Source organism: Malus sylvestris, chromosome 13 (genome assembly GCF_916048215.2).
Source record: "Malus sylvestris chromosome 13, drMalSylv7.2, whole genome shotgun sequence".
Taxonomy (NCBI): Eukaryota; Viridiplantae; Streptophyta; class Magnoliopsida; order Rosales; family Rosaceae; genus Malus; species Malus sylvestris.
Window position 1 is genome coordinate 18424258 of NC_062272.1, and position 24537 is coordinate 18448794.

The following is a 24537-nucleotide window of genomic DNA, read 5'->3' on the forward strand; positions in this document are numbered from 1 at the left end:
ATCTGTTTTTACTTTTTACCATCAATTGTACCATCTTTCTAATAGAGATGAGACCCACATATGTTGGTGGGTTTTACATCTATTAGAGAGATGATACAAATAGATGATAAATATACTACTCTAGAGAAGATACTTAAAATGATCAGAATGATAAAAAGAGCATGAAATGAGTGCATGATGATTTTTTTTTTCGCAATTAATATTTCTCAAAACAAATTCCTCATGTTTGAAGATATATAAGTATAATATTTCTCAGTAACAAAGCTGATGGTAAAGATTTGATTGCAGGAGGCATACGAGGTGTTTAAGAGAAGAGTAACAGAAAATGCAAGGATTGAGGACGCCAGGAGCAACATGCGTCGAGATCACTCTGCAGTCATTGAGGTATTGTTATTTTGTACCCTACATATCACATTGTTTGTTGATTAGTACTTTAGTTTTACAAATTATTTAGACATAAAATAAATTACCAATGAGCTTTCAAGCTTGGTGGTAAAAAAGAACTTATCATGGTTTACCGCCACTATGGCATTCCGGTCTACGTAATGTCATGTGTAAATTTCCCTTCACATGACATTAAATATAGAAAAAAATTAGTATCTGATTCTTAGTTACTAATGTTCATTGACTGAAACCTTATTATTTTTCAGATTTTGATCCAAGTCCCTAACATTAATGTAATAACTGACACACCTTGACCCGGAATATCCAGGACTCCGAATGGAGCTGTGCTTACATAATTTTTTTAAAATAAAAAGTAATAATTGATGTAGAATTTTAATACTCACACCTTTATTAAACTCCTAACTAATTTTCAATTCAAAACATTTCCAAAATAAATATAAAAAAAATTAGAATAAGTTTGTATCCATTAGCTTTTTTAAAAAATGTTTTCAATTTTTTAATCTTATATGTACCCATTCATGTAATTTTTTCAAATTTTTAATCTTAAAATGTACTCATTCTTAAATATACCAAGTTGCTATATGTAAAATGTACCTTTATATATATATATATAATCTATTTAATTTTTTTATAATCTATTTTTTGTTGTAAACATTCCTAGAATAAGTATGATTGTGTAAATCCTAGATTAGATTTGATTCTAGTTATCCTTTCCTATTACAACTTGTATTACTTGGAGGAGAAGGAATATCTTCTCTCCCTTTACTATTATAAATAAAGGCACAATGTAGGAGGGATAACAACACACACATTCCCCTACAATTCTACAAACACACATCTCTCTCATCTCTCTCCACTGCCGCCGGCCCTCTCTATATTGTCAGATAAAAATAGACCATAACACGTTATCAGCACGCTCTTACCGCTGCGCTTAGGAATCTGACGTTGGAGATTTTTTTTCTGCATCAAACCAGTTCATCCATATCATCGCGCAATCAGGTTCTTTCCAAACAACGACTTTTAACTCGATATTTTGCAAGCCCTGATAGCATGAACATTCACCATGATGCATGACCCAACTTTACGTTTAACGTATTTTAGATTCTACATAAATTGTGTATGCTTCATAACCAAAATTGCTCCAATTATGTGAATTTGATATTTGCCATGAATTGAATCTTACATATGTACATGCATTGAAACTATTATTTGCATATGCATCAACGTAAATATGTGATTCATTAGAATTATACATGCATATAATATAATTGAATTAAAATTTTTTTTTTTTTTTTTGCGATTGGGGAATTAGGGTTCTTCGAACCCGTGCCTTTGCATCACGCAAGGCTACAACGCAACCAGGCCCGCAGCCTGCGATGGCTAGCCCATCTTCTTGCAAGGCCTGCAGCCTGCATCCCCATGCTTTCCCGAGCCGAGAGCCCGACGCCCATCGCGTCCCCAGCAAACCAACCCCGACACCTTTCATGGTGTCCATTGGCCACGGCATGGCCTCCAGCCATTGCTTTGAACCTTTGGTTCACGTCGTCGACGACTAGAAGTCGTCCCACATTTCAAATTGAACTGAGATTCACCGGAATCTCGTCGGATTTTTTTAATTCGATTTCAATTTTTTTAGGGTTTTATAGTTGTTGATACGTTGAGATTTCCTTATCTCCGTGGTTGTCCACGACAACCGTGACTCACTCTGAGCTCCAACAACCTCGACACGACCACCTGCAGTGGCGCCGTCCACTTTTTTCCGGTTTTCTTCCCCTGCCAAGCACACCCAGCACGGCTGGGATTTTTTTTGGACCTTTCCCCGAGCCCTATCCGGGCTTTGTCTCTCAGCCCCATATGGAAAAAACAAATTTTTGCTGGGCTCGCTTGCAGTGGCCCAGCCCGCAAAGACAAAAATTTTTTGTTTGTTTGTTTATTTCCTGGGCTCGCTTGCTGAGGCCCAGATAAAAAAAAAAGATTTTTTTTTGTTTTTTTTGGGCCAACCTGAAGTGGCCCGCGCGCGGAAAGAAATTTTTTTTTTGGGGGGGTCTGCCTGCAGCAGCCCATTCCCTTCTCACCCCGTGGGCCTGCAGCCTACACCCGGGGATTCTCAGCTTATATTTTTAGGCCCTGCGATTTTATTATTTACTATTTTTAAATAATATGGGTTTTTTTATTTTCACCCACACTTTAATTTGGCCCCGAAGACCAAATAAATTAATTCAATTATAATTATACAATATTTTTTGCATATACTTGTTGCATATTTGTTTGCATATATATTTGTGTTTGCCTACAGGAGTATATGAACCTGAAGTTCATAATTACTTTGAAACCCGAAGTTTCTTATAAACATGCCTTGTTTGAAAACCTGAAGTTTTCTCTTAAACATATCACCCATGAAAACCCGAAGTTTTTCATGCAAAATTAAACCAATACATGTCTATTAGAACCTGTATGTTCTGCTCCTATGTGAATGGATTGATTTTTCTCCATTACACTAACCACATCTTGTCCATCTATTTGTGATAGGAACATGTCGAATTTGAACAAAATCGACTTCACCGCTTTGGAGGTCTCTGGAAGGAACTACCTCAAGTGGGTTCAAGATGTGAAGCTCCACCTCACTGCCAAGAACTTGCGTCCTGCTATTGAAGAAGCAACAACTGAACCTGTTGGCGAAGCTGAAAAAGCCACTGCTATGATCTTCATCCGAAGACATATTCATGACGCTCTGCAAACTGAGTACCTTGCTGAGGAGGATCCACGTGCACTATGGGTCGCTTTGGTTGATCGTTTCGATCACCAAAAGGACATATTCTTGCCTGAAGCAAGACACGACTGGCAGCACTTGCGCTTCCAAAGACTTTAAGTCTGTGAATGAATATAATTCTGAAGTTTGTCGAATCCGATCACTTCTCAAGTTTTGCAATGAAACTTTGACTGAAGAGGATCTCCTGGAGAAGACCTACTCGACATTCTTTGCTTCTAATATTGTCCTGCAGCAACAATATAGAGCTCAGAAGTTCACTAAGTTCTCGAATTTGATCTCTGTTTTACTTCTTGCTGAAAAGCAGAACCAGCTGTTGATGAAGAATCATCAAGCTCGACCTACTAGGGCTACTGCTGTGCCTGAAACACATTATAGCACTAATCAGCACCCAAAACGCCAAAAGAGGCGTGGTAAGGGTGGCCAGAAGCCATCCCACCAAGGTCAACAGAGTCAAGGCTCATCCAAGGGAGGAAACAAAGCCCAGAAGCGCCCAACCTCGCTCCTAAGGCCCCGAACTTCAAGAATAAGGGCAAAGCACTTGCCACAATGAATGACGATATGTGTTATCGTTGTGGTTCAAAGGACCATTGGTCCCGTATTTGCCGTGCTCCCAAGAAGGTTGTAGATGAATATCATTCTCGTCGTAAGAAGTTTGAATCAAACTTCATGCAAGTGGATGAACCGGAGACTACAAAGATGGAGGTTTCTAACTTTCAGGAGGATACCACTCCTATGGAAGATTAGAATCTTAGACATAGACTTCTTTTTTAGTTGAAATAAGACAATTGGGGCCGAATTCCACCTAGTGGCCGCACCCCACCTTGTTTTTGGTTGATTTTGAGCAATTTTCCTTTATGTTTTTGGATTATTAATTGGCGATTTATTTTGGATATTCAGTTTTAATCCTTGAATAAATGAAATGATTTTGAATTGATACTTGTTTTTATAAACTTTTATGCATGTGACCAATTCAAATTAATTTTTCATTCTAGGTATGACTAGTGGGAAAGTTAGTGGTCTGGCAGATAGTGTAACCACGCATACTGTTTTGTGTGAACGCATCTATTTCACTAACTTCGTACCTAAGAATGCACCTCTGACAACTCTCTCAGGCCCATCCAACCTGATAGAAGGATACGGTAAGACACGTATAATGTTGTCCAATGGTACAATCTTGACCATTGCTGAGGCACTCTATTCTCCACGTTCCGGAAGAACGTTACTAAGTTTCAAGGACATTAGAGATAACAATTACCATGCTGAAACCCACGTAGAAAACGGAGTTGAATTTCTGTGCGTAACTTCCTACGAATATGGCCAGAAGCGTATTCTAGAGAAGATGGAGCGTAACCCGAGTGGTCTGTATACTACGACCATACGCCCCATCGAATGCCACTATGTGGCCGCCCCTACCATAGGGACCGCGCACGAAATTACACTTTGGCATGATCGTTTGGGACATCCTGGACGAATAGCAATGCGCCGTATCCTCAAAACTTCACACGGGCATCCACTAACCCGAAGCTTAGGTTCGATCTATGACATCGCATGTCAAACATATTCTATGGGAAAGCTTATTACTAAGCCTTCTTATGACAAGATTCGTTCGAATCCTCCCATTTTTCTACAACGGATTCAGGGGGACATTTGTGGACCGATTCAACCTCCATGCGGACCATTTAGATATTTTATGGTTTTGGTTGACGCTTCTACACGTTGGTCACACGTGTGCTTGTTGTCTACAAGGAACGCTGCATTCTCCAAACTGTTGGCTCAGGTTATCAAGCTTAGGGCTCACCACCCTGATTATCTGATCAAATCTATTCGATTGGATAATGCTGGAGAATTCACATCTAAAACTTTTGATGACTATTGCATGTCGGTTGGGGTTGAAGTTGAACATCATGTACCCCATGTGCACATCTAAAACGCCCTGGCAGAGGTTTTCATTAAGCGTTTACAAATGATTGCTCGATCATTGGTCATACGTACCAAGCTCCCGATCGCTGCTTGGGGCCATGCAATATTGCACGCAGCAAAGTTGGTCCGCCTGAGGCCTGTTGCGACACAACCATTTAGTGCCCTTCAGTTGGTCACTGGATGCGAACCCGACATATCGCATCTGCGCGTTTTTGGTTGTGCGGTCTATGTGTCGATTTCGCCACCCTTATGTACAAAAATGGGGCCTCAGCGAAGGATGGAAATCTATGTCGGATATGATTCTCCTTCGATTATTCGTTACTTAGAACCTTTGACAGGCGATCTGTTTACCGCTCGTTTTGCGGATTGTCACTTCTATGAGACAGTCTTCCCGCCGTTAGGGGGAGATAAGAACGTCAACGTTCCTAATGAACGACGTGAATTATCGTGGACGACTCCCACTTTGTCTCATTTAGATCCCCGCACCGCTCAGTTTGAAGCTGAAGTGCAGTGCATATTAGATCTCAAGAGCATAGCTCAGAGCATGCCAGATGCTTTCACCGATCTAGCGCGCGTGACAAGATCACATATTCCAGCTGCGAATACGCCTGCAAAGATAGATGTACCAAATGTACGACAGACTACCCTCCTGGAAGCCCGGGACGTTAATTCTGGTGATCCACGTACATTAACGGCTAGCCAATCATCTGCCCTTACACAAAAGCGTGGCAGACCCCTTGGTTCAAATGATTCACACCCTCGAAAGAGGAAAACCACGGCACAAGGTCCTAAAGAGCCTACCGTGAATCCGACTATCGCTTACTCATTTTACCCAACTCATGAGGAAATTCTAGATTATGGAAGCGTCCTTGAAGAGACGAATCCTCCTCCCGAGAATCGTGAGATTTCGGTCTATTATGCTAGCTTAGATGATGTGTGGCGTAGAAATGAGATAATTGTCGACGATGCATTAACATTTGCAGTAGCTACTGAGATCATGTTAAGCGATGACATTGAACCGCGTTCCATTGATGAATGTCGACATAGAGCTGATTGGTCAAGCTGGAAATAAGCAATCCAAGTCGAACTTGATTCACTTGCGAAACGTAAGGTGTTTGGACCTGTAGTTCCTACTCCTCCACATGTGAAGCCCGTTGGCTACAAGTGGGTTTTCGTTCGGAAGCGTAATGAGAAGAACGAAATTGTGCGTTACAAAGCTCGTCTTGTAGCACAAGGTTTCTCACAACGTCCCGGGATTGACTATGACGAAACTTACTCACCCGTTATGGATGTGATTACTTTTCGATACCTTATCAGTTTGGTAGTTTCTGAAAAACTGGATATGCAGCTGATGGACGTAGTAACCGCGTATCTCTATGGGGATCTTGATACGAAAATTTATATGAAAGTTCCCGAAGGACTTACATTGACTGGTTCAAATATTTCCAAACCTCGGAACACGCTCTCAATTCGGCTGAGGCGTTCACTATACGGTTTGAAACAATCCGGAAGAATGTGGTATAACCGTCTGAGTGAGTATTTGACTAGTCAGGGATATGTGAACAACGAAATATGCCCTTGTGTGTTCATTAAGAAGTCACATTCCGGATTTGCGATTGTTGCAGTATATGTCGATGACATGAATCTCATCGGAACTCTTGAAGAGCTCGCGAGAACTACTTCGCACCTGAAGTTGGAATTTGAGATGAAAGATCTAGGAAAGACTCGATAATGTCTCGATCTCGAGATAGAGCATTGTTCGGATGGAATCTTAGTACATCAATCGAACTACACCCAGAAGGTGTTGCGCCGTTTTAATGAGGATAAAGCGAAGTCTTCGAGTACTCCTATGGTCGTTCGTACGCTAGATGCAAAGCAAGATCCCTTCCGTCCAAAGAAAGATGATGAAGAGATTTTGGAGCCTGAAGTTCCTTATCTAAGTGCGATAGGCGCTTTATTGTACTTAGTTCAATGCACTAGACCCGACATCTCCTTCGCTGTTAATCTTTTGGCAAGATACAGCAATGCACCAACACGCAGACATTGGACTGGCGTGAAAGACATCTTCCGTTACCTTAAGGGTACTACGGATTTGGTTTTATTCTATACCTACGAATCCTCGAGTGATGCTGCACCCTATGCTCATCGGGTTGATTCTCGACTTGTTGGTTATGCCAACGCTGGATACTTATCTGATCCGCACAAGGCGCATTCTCAAACGGGTTATGTCTTTACCGTTGGAGGCACCGCAATATCTTGGAGGTCAACTAAACAGACCTTAGTTGCCACTTCGTCTAACCATGCTGAAATTCTCACCTTACATGAAGCAACTCGGGAATGCTTTTGGTTGAGAGCAGTAATGGGCCATATTCGAAGCTCCTGCGATCTTCATCCCGCCGTTAATGCCCTGACGACGATTTTTGAAGACAACGCAGCTTGCATCGAACAACTCAAGAAGGGTTACATCAAAGGAGACAACACCAAGCATATTGCGCCGAAGTTCTTCTTTACACATCAACAATAAGAGCATCAGAAGATTGAAGTCACGCAAATCCGATCACAAGACAATCTGGCCGACCTCTTCACCAAATCACTACCGAAGGTGACGTTTCAGAAGCTTGTTCATGGAATTGGTATGCGTAAATTTTTTGAGTTGTAACTTTGCTATTTCTCTTTGGAATTATGTCAAACTCAGGGGGAGTATCTTCTGGATACTTGCTTGATCTTAATGTACTCTTTTTCCCTACGATTAGGAGCATTTTTCCCACTGGGTTTTTGCTACCTAACTAGGTTTTAACGAGGCACCCACCTTGGGCTGGTCATATCCCTGATGACGTCCTGTAGACGTTTCTTTTGACTTTGCATTTCTCACGCATTTTTCCTTATACTATGGATTTTGTCCCTACTTGGGTTTTTGCCATAGCCTTAGGGTTTTTTTAGTGAGACTTACTACTTATGCAAGTTCCTATCTTATTGAGAATAAGCGTTGTTCCTTGGAATCAGTGCCGACGAGTCGACTTCCTCAACTTCTGCATGATGCTGAATCTACCTTAAGTATTTGCACACTCAAGGGGGAGTGTTGTAAACATTCCTAGAATAAGTATGATTGTGTAAATCCTAGATTAGATTTGATTCTAGTTATCCTTTCCTATTACAACTTGTATTACTTGGAGGAGAAGGAATATCTTCTCTCCCCTTACTACTATAAATAAAAGCACAATGTAGGAGGGATAACAACACACACATTCCCCTACAATTCTACAAACACACATCTCTCTCATCTCTCTCCACTGCCGCCGGCCCTCTCTATATTGTCAGATAAAAATAGACCACAACATTTTTAAACTTATATGGGTACATTCTTTTTTCTTTGATTTGAGAATGTATCTATGTCAAGTTTAATCGAAGAAATTTAATAATGTTATTAAGCCTAATATTTTTTTTTTGTTTTGTGATTTTGAAGAATATACCCATGTTTTGGTACAATAACTTTTTGGTTAATTTTGATGAATGTACCCATGTTTAAATACACACACACACACACAATAGTATAATTTATATTTTAATATTTTTAATCACACAAATTATGGTTTGTTTATTTAAAATCTCATTAATATAAACAACTATAAATTTCAATTTTTAATTTAAAAAATATAGTAACATACATAGAAATAAATTATCACATTAATTTCAGGAACTTCAATCAAAAATTGAAAACCAACAAGATTTTAGTAAAAAAATATTCATAGTTAAGGACCGCATCTAAAATCTCATTTACATATATTATTGGATCGGGTCGCTCTCCTTGGTTGACACATCCTTCTGCCCATTGATGTTCTAATTTGCGACAGTCAAATTATTATCTCATAACATATTAACATGTAATTAGCAACGTTGATAGAGTAAGCCTTGCCTCACAACTCACATGCCTACTTTCCGATTTATTTCCTAATTTGCCAATATATCCAACAAATAGGAAAAAAGTGGTCTCCACACCATTCATACCATTAATTTTTTCACCATCAGGCCGGCTTGCTATAAGAATCCAACCAAAACAAAAAAGAAAAAAAGAAAGAAAGAAAAAAAAAAACTCTTGCAAGGAAAGACAAATCTCTTATTATATAATACAAAATAATCCTATAACCATATCTTGAATTTTGGCAGGTAATACAAGAAACGTCCAGTGAAGGTGATGATGCAATTAAAACAAATGAAGCAAAAAATATGCCTCTCCTTGTTTATGTTTCTCGCGAGAAAAGACCCTCTCATCCCCATCATTTCAAGGCTGGGGCGCTCAATGTTCTTGTATGTATGCATCTCTCTTTTTTTTTTTTTGTAATTCGATTATAAGTTATATTCTCTCCATTACCATAGATACTGTACTTATGTAAGCTGTCAATTGATTGTCGTGTGTTCAAAAATAATAATTCGTTTAATCAATGATTCAGATTGACAGTCTAATTAAATAATACTTATCTGCTACATGATTTGACAAGTGAACATTGACGTTGTTTTGATTAGCTACGTGTGTCGGGAGTTATAAGCAATTCACCTTACATATTAGGGTTAGATTGTGACATGTACTGCAATGATGCAAGTTCGGCTCGGCAAGCAATGTGCTTCCATCTTGACCCTAAGATATCACCCTCTCTAGCATTTGTTCAATTCCCTCATAAATTTCACAACATCAGTATCAACGATATCTATGACAGTCAGTTGAGATCAATATTTACGGTATGTAAGAACTCAAGGACAAACTTTACATTAATTAATTGATAAGTAAATGTATTATTTACATCATATAGTAATCTTTGACTAGTTGGTCTTGATCACTTGTACATATATAGTTGCAATGGCAAGGTTATGATGGACTTGGAGGGCCCTGTGTGTGTGGTAGCTACTACATCAAGAGGGTGGCGTTATGTGGAAGTTCCATTAGTGAAGGTAAAATATAAATTGTCTTAATTAAAACACCTTAATTAGGTTTAATCAAGGTTTTAAAAGTCGCTAGGCGCTAGTCGGGCGGCGGGCTGGGGCCTAGCGCTTAGGCGGCTAGGCGGATTTAAGTAAATCTATCATATTTCAGGTAAATAAGTGTCTGCTTCTACTTAAAATATATATAATTTCATCATAAACTACAAAATAGAATGCATATATATCATGAAGTATTGGAACATAATGAAAACATGTGAAATAAGGATATAATGTATGTTCATTCAAGTATGCAACAAGTCTCTTACAATTTATTGGAAAAAAACAAAATGCAAAAGGAAAGTTATGTATTTTTTGTCTAAGTGAGTTGCAACCTAGGCGGGCTAGGCGGGTGCCTAGACGGGCTAGGCGGATGCCTAGGTGGTCTAGGCGGTGGGCTGGGGCCTAGCGCCTAGGCGGGGCCTAGGCAGCGCTAGGCGGGGATTTTTAGAACAGTGGGTTTAATATATAATAAGCATAACATATATATCAAATTTATGAACTTGTCAATTACATATATATACTTTTTAATTGACCAAATTTTCTGCAATACCTGTTGGATGATGTATCGATCGACTATAGATATATGTGTTCATTAATTCGTGGACATTTTTCTCTGTTGTATATCATAATATGCTTTCAGATGGGGATGCAATGAAACTTAGACAATGTTTTGGTCCATCCAAGCAGTTCATCAAATCCCTCCGCCAAATCAACAAGCCTGACCATATGTTCATCCCGAGAAATAATGCACAGCTAAATGAAAGCCCACGACTAGCCTCTTGTGCCTATGAAGATGGCACCAAATGGGGTAAAGAGGCAAGTACAATTAAACCATTGGAAGCTTACATTTCACTCCCAAATTGAAAGATAAATTTATTAAAATAATTATGGTAAGCTTAGTCAATTGTGAGCAGTTGATACATGTCGGTCGTGCAATGTATTAACAGATCATAATAACCCTGCGCAGGAGGTGACTGAGCCTAGCATTCCTCTAATGCTAATGGTGATATCTTACTCTTATTTGTGGCATGCAAGTTGGTTTCTTATACGGTTCAGTGGTGGAAGATTACTTCACAGGGTTTCATTTGCATTACAAAGGTTGGATTTCAGTGTTTTGTGATCCAAAAAGGCCACAATTCTTGGGTAGCGGCACCACCAAATTGGATGAGTTTTTGGTCCAAGGGACAAGATGGTTCCTCTGGCTTAGTTGATGTTGCTATCTCCAAGTTCAGTCCTCTTATATATGGCCCTTTCAAAACCCACACTTTCCTTCAAAGCATGTGTTATGCAGAAATTGCTCTCTTACCCATTTTCTATTTCTTGACACTCTGGTGCTTTGCTATCATTCCTCAAGTGTGTCTACTCAATAGCATTCCTTTGTACCCCGAGGTAATTAAATTTTGTTTTCCTCTCATTATAACTATACATAGTTAAATATCTTTAAATATGATTAAGAATTTTTATGGCAACAAGGGAAATGTTCACTTCCATTATTATGAATGTAAACCATTTATTATGGTTGATTATGGACAAAATTTATGGTTCAAAATTCAATTTCACAGTTTGTCGATATAAGTACTTGTATACAAACGTAAGTACATAAGAAAGCATTACCCTTTTTTTAGAGTGCTTATAGGTAATTCACACCTTGGAGTATGATTCCGATATTCTAACATGCCGATCATGTTATTGCTCTTTGCAGGTCTCAAATACGTATTTTATCGTATTTTCATTTGTATTCCTATCATTGCTCTCTAAACATTTATATGAGGTGCTAGCAACAGGATCAACATTTCGACATTGGGTAAATGAACAGAGAATATGGATGATGAAGTCAGTCACATCTCACTTATATGGTAGTGTGGATGCTTTCATGAAGAAACTTGGTATGAGAGAAGCCAGTTTCTCCCAACAAATAAAGTCGACGACGTTGAACAACTCAAGCTTTACAATATGGGAGTATTTGATTTCCAAACATCACTACAATTTCTTGCTCCAATGGTTGCCCTAGTCATCTTGAACATGGCTTCGTTTGCTGTGGGGATTGCTAGAGGGATCTTTGTGGGGGAGTTGGACAAGATGTTCATACAAATCTTCATAGCCTTTTATGTCATAGTAATGAACTACCCTATTATTGAAGGAATGCTAATAAGGAAAGACAAAGGAAGCATTCCACTATCTGTTACCCTACTATCTGCCTTATTTTCCCTCATTGTCTATTTTTTTTGGTTCTATTAGGTCTCGGGTTCAAGATTTGGGAGCAGCCTCTCCATAAATGGGGGTAAGGTTAGCCGACATTCACCTCTCCCAGACCCTGCGTAAAGCGGGAGCCTTGTGCACTGGGTACGACCTATTATATTCATGTAGCAAGGTCATGACCTATATATGTGTATACATTTTTCTGATTTAATAATATGATTCCTAACTGTTTTTATTTTTCTACTCTTTGCTTCTGTTACTTCTTAATCATTGGGATATTGTAAATGTAGGGGTGTCTAAAAGATATACTCTTTTCTTCTCTTGGCTAAGAGTTCTACTTCAGCCTTCAGCCCCCAAAGTAATAGGAATGCATGAATAGAGCCATAATTTCGAAGAAAGAAACGCCATTAAATTGTCTTTGACTAGTGATCAGAGTAAAGTTACCATAAACTAAGCCCAATAAGTTTTGGCAGCAACATTAATAGGTAAGAACATGTATCTCCATAGTCCAAGTTCTGGAGGTCCTTTTTCCAAATCGCTCTTTCATTTAATCAATAATAGAATATGTTTCCAAATCACCCTAATGGTCCAATAAATTTAGGAAAATAATAAACACACATTTTTTAGTTTCTTTTACTCTCATGTTTAATCATATCTCTCTCTCCTAGTTGATTTATTCAATTTGACGACAAAAAATAAAGAGTGTGTATGAGAAGTTAAATAGAGTGTGTAAAAATCACCTCTCTAAGTTTGACTAAGGGTATAAATGTTGCGAGTATTATCATGTTTAAGTTAGGTTTGTTAAAAGTTCATAATAGGTTAACTTGGTTTGGCTCGTTTATTTTTTGAGCTGAGCTCAAACGAGGTAAAAAAGAAATTCATTCAGTACAAGTCACCTTACAACAATGAGATGGTCCGCTTGTATAACATGTTCTTCAAACTTCTTTTTAAAGGGCCACCCATATGCTTTATGAGTTGAGCATGTCTATGCTCAAGCTCGGCTTGTTTCTTAAAGGGGTTGAACCCTAATTAATATAGCAAGGGAAGATTACATGTTTCAAGTTTCAATCACTGACTTCATAATCGACTGATGTATGTTCCCTTGAAGTTCAATTCGTAGCAATACCTCCTTATTTCTTTTTACCAACTAACCATTCGTCTAGAAGTTTTTTTTTTTTTTTTTTCACCAGCTCCAAAAATTTGCTTATTGACTAGTGGAAATAGAAGGCCAAACATGGGTGCGAGAAGGTGGTACACCGCCCAATGACCCTAAGACTCCACTCTTGATGCTTGACGACCATCTCCAAAGGAGATGTTAAATTCAAGGTAGAATGATATGTAATCCAATTTGAAGGTGGGAGCGAACTCCAACCGATATGTCAATCCTATGTGGATTGATATACGAGTTTTCATATGTCAAATTTGACATATGAGAAAATGTGATGTCAATTTTTTTTAATTATTTTATTGTGTGGGTCCCATTAATGCACCAATTATAGATGTTGAAAATGTATTTTAATTGATTTCTTTTTAAAATGGGTCCTACAAATATCATTTATAACAAAGAAACATATCGGTTGGAAAAAGAGAAAATCTGATATTACCACATCAGCCATCAAATTAATATTTGATATTTATCTTTTGACGTCTCCTTTGGAGATGCTCTATCTTAAACCAACTTTTATTTCACCCAATCCTAACTCCCAAAAAACCCCTCAAAATAGAATCAAGAGTTTGTTTAAATAACAAAATATATAATGCCACCCCAACTGGAATAGGAAAGCCTTAGAAAACAGAGAGCTGTAGCAGTAGGCATTCATATGCATCGTCCCGAAGCCACCCTCACCACCTCACCATCAACCTTACACAAGATTGCTGCTTAAACCTTACTTTTTCTTCACCATCACAACCCACTCATCTTCTCCATCAAAAACCATTCTCGTTGGACCCCGCTTCCTACCAAATCCTCGACGAAATGGGATCCTGCGTCAGCGCCGTTGTCTCCAAGGCCGTCTGCGTCCCTATGAACTCTGCCATCATGGCTATCAAGTTCATCGACCGCGATCAATCCCGGGCCGATTTCGACAACATTTGATGCGACACCACGACTTTGTCTCTTCTTTCCCACCTCAATGTTCTTTCCGCTTTTGCTCCTTCACCGTCTACCGCCATCTTTGGGTGGTTATGCCGTTCATGTGTGTTGGCTCTCTACAATCAATAATCTCCTCTTCTTTCCTGGGAAGATTACCAAAACCTTGCATTGTTGTCGTGCTGAAAGAGACGTTAAACGCCATTTCGTATCTTCACAATCAAGGCCACCTCCATAGTGACATCAAGGTAGGAAATATTTTGATCGATCCGGATGGGTCGGCCAAGCTCACCGATTTTGGGGTCTCTACCTCGGTCTACAAAGCCAATTCAACTGAAGAGTTGTCGACTCGGCTAACCAACATCGTTGGAACGCCGTATTGGATGGCACCTGAAGTCACACACTCGCATAAGGAAACAAAGCGGATATCTAGTCGTTTGGGATCATGGTGCTGGAATTGGTCGTTTGAGTTTGTAACATTACTGAAAGAAGAAGCATAATTTCTGGAGAAATTTCGAACTTTGGTATCTGATAGTTTGATGTCCAATTGGAAAGCTAGAGCAATTGCTTCATGTACATCAGATGGCCGAAGCAATTTGACGTCATGACGTAACTTCGGTTTCAGTCATTCGATGAAACAACCCCGTAGCATGACTGGACCTATCTCCGTAGTCCGATTCGCCAATCGACGAAACTCTGATACGTATTATTTGAGAGAAACCAACTGCTTCAATTGAACTAGGGCTTCGGTAAAGTCTTCAAATTTAGAGGGCCCAAATTCTTTACAAAAGACATGAACAAAATCTTTCCATGTTGGGTGGTTCTTGATGCAGTTCTGCCATTGAAACCATTGTAAAGCTTCATTGTCCATATGAAAAGAAGCCATTCGTAACTTTTGTGCATTGTCAATCGAGAAATAATAAAAATAATGCTTTGCCCGATAAACCCATGCCAAGGGATCATCGCCGTCTGAGAATCGAGGGAACTCAAGCTTGATCAATGGCGGTCTGGGTTGAAATGACGAATCTTGACGAGGAAAACGCTGGCCCATATGAGCAATTGGATCAGACAAGGTTTCTTCAGACCCACCCATTTGATTTGCAGAATCACCATGGTCAGCATGAGCACGAGGAGGACGATCCGTGCCTGAAAAATGAAATTCCATGGCTGAGAATCGAGACTCCATTGATGCGATTACAGTGGACACATTCTGCATTGTCGATCCGATCGTTGCGATAGAAGATTGGATTTCCTGAACCGAACCTTCAAGAGCTGCTACTCGTGTATCCATGGTTTTGGCACGTGTCGTTGCTCTCATCATACAAGAAGGGAAACGTGGAGGTTTGTTACTGGTTGATACCAAGAATAGAACCCCTTGTTCTAACCTTACTGATCACAAATATATTTCATACATTTATACCATCTATTTCTAAAGTCTTTGTGATGTTTTTGTGTTAAAATTATGGCATTTTACCTTACCTTGTGTTATTGTGCAGTTAAATGTGTTTTAGGATCAATTTCAATTAAAATGAAGAAAAGTGAAGACACGGACAAAGAATAACAGAGAGGATGGCAGGAAACAAAATGGAAAAACAGCATGGAAGAATTCTGACAGAGTGGAGAGAGCATTGAGGCAGTGCGGAAAGGAAGCAGAAAAAAATAAATAAAAAAAAAGAATAAGTGACGCAGCAATGGGAAAGGGGACGGACTGGGTGAGAAGAAAAACAGAAAAAGAAACAAATAAAAAACAGACAGACTGGCAGACAAAGAGGTGTGGAAAGAAAAGAAAAAAAATAAACAAATAAAAAGATGAGGAAAGAGAGCAACACGGCATAAAGAAGAGCACAGCAGAAAATAGAAAATAATAAAAGAAGAGGATAGTGGGATGATGGTTGGACAGAAGGAATAGAGAAAAGGAGGGGGAATATGATACAATGAAAATAAGAAGTAGAGGCGGAGGAGGGAAAGATAGGGGAGGAAGCAGACGGGCAGAAAATAGAGGGGAGAGGGAGAGCGCAGAGAGACGGACGCAGAGAAGAGGAAGCAGGAAGAGACTGCAGCAGGCAGAGGAAAAGAAGTCAGGAGCAAACCAAAAACGGGTGTTTCCCTTCTTGTTATTTTTTATGGATAATTTCTTATGTATGAACAGGGACGAAGCCAGAACTTTGTGTGAATGGGGGCATCCTCAAACAACAAAGCCAGAACTTCTGCAGAACCAGGTCGGAGAGCAGAACCAGATCAGTTCAGTGGGGGCTCTGCTGCTGCAAACCCAGCTCAATTTGAGCAGCATCCCAGCGTCAGAAAAATCTCAGTGGGGGCATCCGCCCCCCTAGGCCCATGGTGGCTCCGTCCTTGTGTATGAACATAATTATGTGTAACTAATTTATTATGCTAGAGTGAGGCCATGAGCCGCAACATGAATACGTAGTTTTATTTTTCAATTGCTTAAGTGTTGTTACATGCTTGTTTTGATATTTTCAATCACTGAATTAAACTATCTATGTGTCTTGATGATTGATCACCATTAGGATGCTTAGAAAAGTTATCGGATGCAATTTTGAACGAATGTCACGTTAAAATTGGTTGTGCTTCTTGTGATTGAGAATTATACTCTCCTAAGGTAAATATCATGCTCTTAGGGATTATATGGTTTAACAAAAGGATTTTCACCAAGATTAATGAATCACTCATGTTTATATTTAATCCAAATGTCATGGATAAGTTGCATGTAGTGGTATGCGTTTTAGCTTGAATGTCACAAGTAAAATATACACAAGGAAAATACAACCTTCAAAGCATGTGTGTTTTCAATTATTTAAGCAATTGGAATAGCTACGTAGGAGTGTTGTTGGTAAAGGTTAAACTCTAGCATATTGTCAATTTATTTTTCCTAAATCATTTATTTTATCTTGAATTTCCTTATTTACTTGTTTTGTTTAAGTTGAATCACTGTTCCTATAAACCAATTCCCATTTTAGATATTTGTTTAAGTCACATCCAGTAATATTTAGTTTCGTCAAATTAGTGTAATTCTTAGAGTTAAATAAGTTAAATACACAAAAACTCGTAAATTGTTTATATCAGTCCCTGAGGAGATCGACCTTGCTTGAGCCATTCTATACTACAAACACTTGTTCTCTTGCAAGAATTTTCTATGGTTTAACCCTTTGTTTTACAAGTGGTAAAATCGCTATCAAGAAATTGGCGCCGTTGCCGGGGACTGTGCCAACAGTTCCCGAGCTTTTGTGTTTATTTTTCTTATGTTTATGTTTATGTCTTATTTTTATTAATCATTAAATTTAAAAAAAAAAAAAAGTTTAAAGAATCCTTTTTTATTAAGCCCATTAATGGTGAATTTAACTTTGGTACCGTAATAATGTTGTATATTTGCGTTAGAAATCTGTTTATGTATCCCTTTCACAAATTTCTGTTTTAAATCACATATTATTAAAAAAAAAATTATTATATTAAATTTTAAAAAAAAAAAATTTAAATTAAAAAAAAAAAACAGCTATTAATTTAGTGAGTTTTGATCTTTTATTAAGTGTAGTGGATGTGTGGTGTGAGATTTTTGTTTTCGTTTAATTAACTAGTGGTTGCCAATTTGCATAATTTGTGTTTTTAATTCATCTAGGTTTACTTACTTTCTTTTTCTTTTTCTTTTTGTTGTTTAGTTAGTTTCTGTTAAGTTTTATTTTATTTTACTTTTATTTTTTATTGTGGCTTAATATTTTTATTGTTTGTTCAGGTGTAGTATATGGTGATTGGAACAAGGTCCAAGAATCAAGTGCTTATTCCTTACGACCTTGAACCAGAGAGAAATGCAAGGAAGTTAGCTAGAGAAAAATATTTAGCACAAGATTCCAACCTTGGTGATACTTTTCTTAAGGATTTGTTCCGTGATCCTGAGAGCGGCACATCTATTTTCCAACCTTTGATACCAGTTGCACACATGGCCCTAGCCTTACCTGCAGCAGGTCAACCTTTAAGGAATTCATTGGCGGCAAGAATCAATGCAGTGCCGAGGTGCATTATATATCCAGATGTGGAAGATGGGACATCCTTTGAAATCAAACCTCACATCCTCAACATATTGCCATCATTTCATGGGTTGCCAAACAGTGATCCCAACATGCATTTGGTTGATTTTATTGAGGCATGTGACAACACCATAATCAGAGGTTTCTCTTCTGAAGCTATCAAGTTACGTTTGTTCCCATTCTCTTTGAAGGACAAAGCCAAGGCGTGGCTGCATTTTCTGCCTGCCAATAGCATTACAACATGGACAGAATTGCAAGAAAAATTTCTCAATAAGTTTTTTCCTTCATCCAAGACTCTTGCACTCAAGAAAGAGATATTGGCTTTCGCTCAAAAGCCGAACGAGTCTTTCCATGAAGCTTGGGAACGGTATAATGAGATGTACACAAAATGTCCTCATGCTGGGTTTGATTATAACCTTCAAATGAACATATTTTATGATGGTCTCAATGCCACCACCAAGAGTCAAGTGAATGCATCTGCTGGAGGGTCATTAATGTCAAAATCAGCAAGGGAAGCATTTGAGTTATTTGATATGATGGCTTCTGAATCCCAACAATGGACAGAAGAACAAACACAAAAGAGGGGAGTTTTTGAGATTTCTCAGAGTTCTTCTAATGTTTCTGCTCAAATTGCTAAAATGGAAAAGAATTTTAATGCCAAATTTGCTGCCTTAATGCAGGTCTCTTCCATGCCCAATGCCCAAGAAGCGTGCATCATTTGTAGTGCAACAACTCATGACATCACTCAATGCCCCAACAAGGATAGCTATCCTGAGCTTGTGCAAGAGCATGTGAATATGGTGAATAATTTCACTAGACCCAGAAGTGACCCTTATTCCAATACATATAATCCTGGGTGGAAAAACCATCCCAATCTCAGTTGGGGTGGCAACCAACAGCCACATCAATACCAACAGTCTTACCAATCAACTAGTGAGACTAAGAAACCATCTCTTGAAGACCAAATGTCACAGCTAGCTCAACATATGTCTGCTCTCTCTAATACCACCAACAGTTTTGTCCAATCCACACAAACTAGCATTCAGAATCTCACGGCATCAGTGGGGAATTTGGAGACTCAAGTTGGACAGCTTGCTACCATGTTCAATGAAAGAGAGAAAGGAAAGTTCCCGAGCCAATCTGAGCAAAATCCAAGAGGGATGGAGCATTGCAAAGTAATACGGACATTGAAAAGTGGCAAGAGCTATGACAACAGAGAAGTGGTGCACCATGAAGCCGAAGTGGAAGAAGAAGAGCTTACTGAAAGTGCACCATTAGCTGCAAAGTCTCGGTCAGAGGCTATTTCTGAAGCAGGTATTCCAGATCCTAGTGCAAGTGACAATGTGCAATCTCGACCCAACTTTAATGCAAACAAGGAAAAAGGCCTTGGTAGTTTATTTGCACCTTCTGACAAGCCACCATACAAGCCACCTTTGCCATTTCCACAAAGGCAGCAACAACGTTCCAATGATCAACAATGCATTGAATTCATGAAGACGTTGGCTAAGGTTCAAATTAATTTGCCTCTATTAGATGCTATTAAACAAATCCCATCATATGCCAAATTTCTGAAGGAGCTATGTTCTAAAAAGAAAAAGTTCTTGGAATACGAGAAGGTGATTCTATCTGAGCAATGCAGTGCTGTCCTCTTACATAAGCTACCACCCAAGAAGAAAGATCCGGGGAGTTTCACTATCTCTTGTACTATTGGTAGTCTTGATTTTCATAAAGTATTGATTGATTTAGGAGCAAGTGTTAACCTTATGCCTTATTCTGTTTTTCAAAAATTAGGTGAAGGAGAACTCAAGCCCACATCTATGAGTCTTCAATTGGCAGATAGGTCCGTGACATATCCCTTGGGTATTCTGGAAGATGTGATTATTAAAGTGGATAAATTCTACCTCCCAGCTGATTTCATTGTACTTGACATGGAGGAAGACAAGGAAGTGCCTCTCATTTTAGGCCGACCGTTCATGGCCACCGCCCGGACACTTATTGATGTGGAAGCAGGTACTTTAACCTTAAGAGTGCAAGGAGAGTCAGTTGTATTCAAACTCTTTGAAGCTGTCAAGCGTCCTTTCGAACCTGAAGAGTGTTTTCGTGTTGATGTTTTGGATGGGATTGTGCATGCAAACTTTGCCTCACGATCATCTAATGATGAGCTGTTAACTTGCCTCACCAACCATGATGCTACTTTATCTATGGAAGAAAATGTGGTGGACATCATCGCTGCATTGGATAGTGCACCAATTCATAATCCAAGGTGGCGACATGTTTATGAAAGCCTTGGAGTACCTAAACAGCCCATTCTTCCTTCAAGTGAGCAAGCTCCGAAGTTAGAGCTCAAGCTACTGCCGAGCCACCTCAAGTATGCTCATCTTGGGGTGAATGAGACCTTGCCAGTTATTATTGCTGCTGATCTTAATGACACGGAGGAAGACAAATTACTAAGAGTTCTTCGCAAGTATCAAGATGTTCTGGGGTGGACACTTGCTGACATAAAAGGCATTAGTCTAGCTTTGTGCATGCATAGGATTTTTATGGAGGCTGGGACTAAACCAACTGTTGAAGCTCAAAGACGTCTAAATCCGATCATGAAGGAAGTTGTAAGAGTTGAGGTGATGAAGTTACTCGATGCAGGTATCATTTATCCAATCTTGGATAGCAAATGGGTGAGCCCGACTCAGGTGGTTCCAAAGAAAACTGGTATTACTGTGGTGAAGAATGATAACAACGAGCTTGTGCCTACAAGGATGACCACCGGATGGCGAATGTGTGTTGACTATAGAAAGCCCAACAACAGCACTAGAAATGATCATTTTCCGTTGCCATTCATTGATCAGATGCTCGAGAGACTAGCTGGTCATTCTTTCTATTGTTTCTTAGATGGTTATTCAGGGTACAACCAAATTCCAATTGCCCCTGAGGATCAAGAGAAGACAACGTTTACATGCCTTTTTGGTACATTTGCATACAGACGAATGCCATTTGGATTGTGCAATGCCCCTGCCACTTTCCAACGATGCATGATGAGTATTTTTTCTGGAATGGTTGAAAATATTGTCGAGGTTTTTATGGATGACTTTTCTGTTTTTGGTAATTCTTTTGATATATGTTTGGATAACTTGTCTTTGGTTTTGGAAAGATGCAGGGAGACTAATCTTGTGTTAAATTGGGAGAAATGCCATTTTATGGTTAAGCATGGCATTGTGCTAGGACATCTGATTTCAAGCAAAGGAATAGAGGTTGACAAGGCAAAGATTGAGGTGATCGTCAAATTACCACCACCAACTTCTGTGAAGAATGTGAGATCTTTCTTGGGACATGCTGGTTTTTATCGAAGATTCATCAAGGATTTTTCCAAAATTAGTCGTCCTCTTTGTAATTTACTTGCTAAAGATGCTTGTTTTGATTTTAATGCAGATTGTCATGATGCTTTCAACAAATTGAAGGATCTTCTCACATCAGCCCCAATTATAACAGCTCCAGATTGGACCCTTCCTTTTGAGCTCATATGCGATGCTTCTGATTACGCTGTGGGTGCTGTTCTTGGTCAGCGACGTGATAAGCTCCCCCATGTTATATATTATGCCAGCCGCACTTTGAATGATGCTCAACTGAATTATGCCACTATGGAAAAAGAATTACTTGCAGTGGTATTTGCTCTTGAAAAGTTTCGATCGTACTTAGTTGGTGCTAAAGTCATTGTGTATTCTGATCATTCTGCTCTCAAGTACTTATTGTCTAAAAAAGAGGCCAAACAACGATTGATTCGATGGGTCATTCTCTTGCAAGAGTTTGATTTAGAGATCCTAGATAAAAAGGGACGTGAGAATGTTGTGGCGGATCATCTCTCAAGATTAGTAAATGCAAGCACTGATGAGGCAGATTCATTGCCCCTGCAAGAGAGCTTTCCAGACGAGCAACTTCTAGCGGTTACTCATCAAGTACCATGGTATGCTGACATCGCAAATTATTTGGCATCTGGAGAAATACCATCAGAGTTCAGCTACCAACAAAGGAAGAAGTTCCTCTCCACTGTAAAACACTACTTTTGGGATGAGCCATACCTTTTCAAGCATTGCCAAGATCAAATCATTCGTCGGTGTGTCCCCTTTGAAGAACAAGAAAGCATTTTGAAGTTTGCTCACCACTATGCATGTGGTGGTCATTTTGGACCAAGAAGGACAGCGGCCAAGATCTTACAGAGTGGTTTCTTTTGGCCATCTTTATTCAAAGATGCATACCTATGCTGCCAGGCTTGTGATAAGTGTCAAAGAGTTGGAAATCTTTCTCAGAGAAATGAGATGCCCCAACAAAGTATTTTGGTGATTGAATTATTTGATGTTTGGGGTATAGACTTCATGGGACCTTTCCCGTCTTCACATGGCAATCTCTACATCTTGGTGGCGGTTGATTATGTCTCTAAGTGGGTGGAGGCAATAGCTTCTCCAACATGCAAAAGTTCTGTGGTGTTAGGTTTCTTGCAGAATACTATTTTTCCCCGATTTGGAGTACCTCGTGCTATCATCAGTGACGAAGGTACGCATTTCTTAAACCGTACCATGGCTTCCCTTTGTGCCAAGTATCATATTCACCATCGCATAGCCACTCCATACCATCCACAGACATCTGGACAAGTTGAAGTATCTAATCGGGAGCTCAAGAGGATTCTTGAGAAAACGGTCAGTTCATCTCGAAAGGATTGGAGTTTAAAGCTTACTGATGCTTTGTGGGCATATAGGACAGCTTATAAGACACCAATTGGAATGTCTCCTTTTCGTTTGGTGTATGGGAAAGCTTGCTATCTACCTATGGAACTTGAGCACAAGGCATATTGGGCTATTAAGCACCTCAATTTTGACTACCAAGCAGTGGGAGAGAAGCGAAAGCTGCAGTTGAATGAACTGGAAGAAATAAGGAATGATGCTTATGAGAATGCAAAGATTTAGAAGGATAAGACCAAGAAATTTCATGATGCTCACATCCTTCGTAAAGAGTTTCAACCGGGCCAGAAGGTTTTGCTTTTTAATTCAAGATTGAAACTATTCCCAGGAAAGCTCAAATCACGTTGGAATGGTCCATATCGTGTTGTACAGGTCCATCTTCATGGGGCTGTGGATATCCAAAACATGCAAACTGGTTTTGTCTTCAAAGTTAATGGACATCGCTTGAAGTTATACAAGGAGTCTCCATATGATCTTGCTAAGGATTCCATCACTTTGAAGGAACCTGTTATTTGAATCAAGCTGCCAACAGAATGTCTAGCTCTAGACAGTAACTAAAGCGCTTCTTGGGAGGCAACCCAAGCTTTCTATCTTTCATCTTTATTTTGAATAATTTTAAATTTTCTTGTTTTTTTCGTTTTTGTGTTTAAGTCCTACTTTTGTTCCTTTATGCAGGTAATGATTTTGCAATCTCTACCACAACTTCTTGCAAGATATTTTTTTCATTCATAAAAAAAAAGAAAGGAACATTGAGCAGATAAATACAAAGAAGGAGCCTTCACAAAGGCTGCTTAGGAGGAGCTTCAGTAGTCGGCGGGGCCACAGAAGGAGGAGGCATCAGAGGTTGATCATTTGGAGCTTCACTACGCGGTACAGCCCCAGAAGTCGAAGGCAAATGCTGTTGGAACAAACCCACAAACCGCTGATGATCAAGTAAAATCTGACCATCAGATTCCTGCATCTGGTCAATTTTCCTCTTCATGTTTGTGGCATAGTTGTGTGCAAGCTTGTGCAACTGTTTGTTCTCATGCTTGAGCCCTCTAATCTCCTGCTTGAGACTCATCACTTCAGCCGCCAACGATTCAACTTGACGAGTTCGGGCAAAGAGGCGTTGGGCCATGTTGGAGACAGAACCTGCACACTGCACACTGAGAGCCAGAGACTCCTTAATAGCCAATTCATCAGACCGTTTTGCAAGCAGTCTGTTATCTTTAGGAGTGACAAGGTTCCGGGCCACCACCGCAGCTGTCATATCATTCTTCATCACTGAATCCCCAACGGTAAGGGGGCCAGTAGGGGATATGAAGGATGGGCGCCATATGTTGTCTGGAGAAGGCGGAGCTGCCTCTTCACCAAGGTTCAAGTCAAAACGACGGTCGGAAGGGCCAGCCATTTTTCAGGGGTGTTAAGGAA

At 39.4% G+C, this 24537-nt stretch overlaps 1 protein-coding gene and 3 pseudogenes across 2 annotated transcripts; 3 read left to right on the forward strand and 1 right to left on the reverse strand.

The window, feature by feature from the left end:
- Positions 1-259: 259 nt before the first annotated feature.
- LOC126595899 (cellulose synthase-like protein G3) lies at positions 260-12282 on the forward strand. Of its 2 annotated transcripts, XM_050262290.1 has the most exons (7): positions 260-384; positions 9260-9400; positions 9617-9829; positions 9943-10039; positions 10710-10885; positions 11037-11458; positions 11772-12282. In XM_050262290.1, the coding sequence occupies exons 1-6, from the start codon at positions 355-357 to the stop codon at positions 11187-11189; spliced, it is 810 nt and encodes a 269-aa protein (XP_050118247.1). In that variant the 5' UTR covers positions 260-354; the 3' UTR covers positions 11190-11458; positions 11772-12282. The 2 variants fall into 2 exon arrangements, with proteins under 2 accessions (XP_050118247.1, XP_050118248.1); XM_050262291.1 differs by lacking the exon at positions 11772-12282 and having other exon boundaries at positions 10710-10959; positions 11037-11166.
- A 1220-nt stretch (positions 12283-13502) lies between these two features.
- On the forward strand, positions 13503-14826 carry LOC126595311 (serine/threonine-protein kinase BLUS1-like; annotated as a pseudogene).
- Positions 14827-18114: 3288 nt separating this feature from the next.
- LOC126595312 (uncharacterized) lies at positions 18115-23698 on the forward strand (annotated as a pseudogene).
- Positions 18697-18803, reverse strand: LOC126598265 (small nucleolar RNA R71; annotated as a pseudogene).
- Positions 23699-24537: the final 839 nt, after the last annotated feature.

Bases quoted from the DNA above. Each gene is read 5' to 3' on its own strand.
- LOC126595899 (XM_050262290.1), top strand. From the start codon at position 355: ATGCGTCGAGATCACTCTGCAGTCATTGAG. The intron at 385-9,259 runs GTATTGTTATTT...GAATTTTGGCAG, and splicing joins ATCACTCTGCAGTCATTGAG to GTAATACAAGAAACGTCCAG. The intron at 10,040-10,709 runs GTAAAATATAAA...ATATGCTTTCAG, and splicing joins TGGAAGTTCCATTAGTGAAG to ATGGGGATGCAATGAAACTT.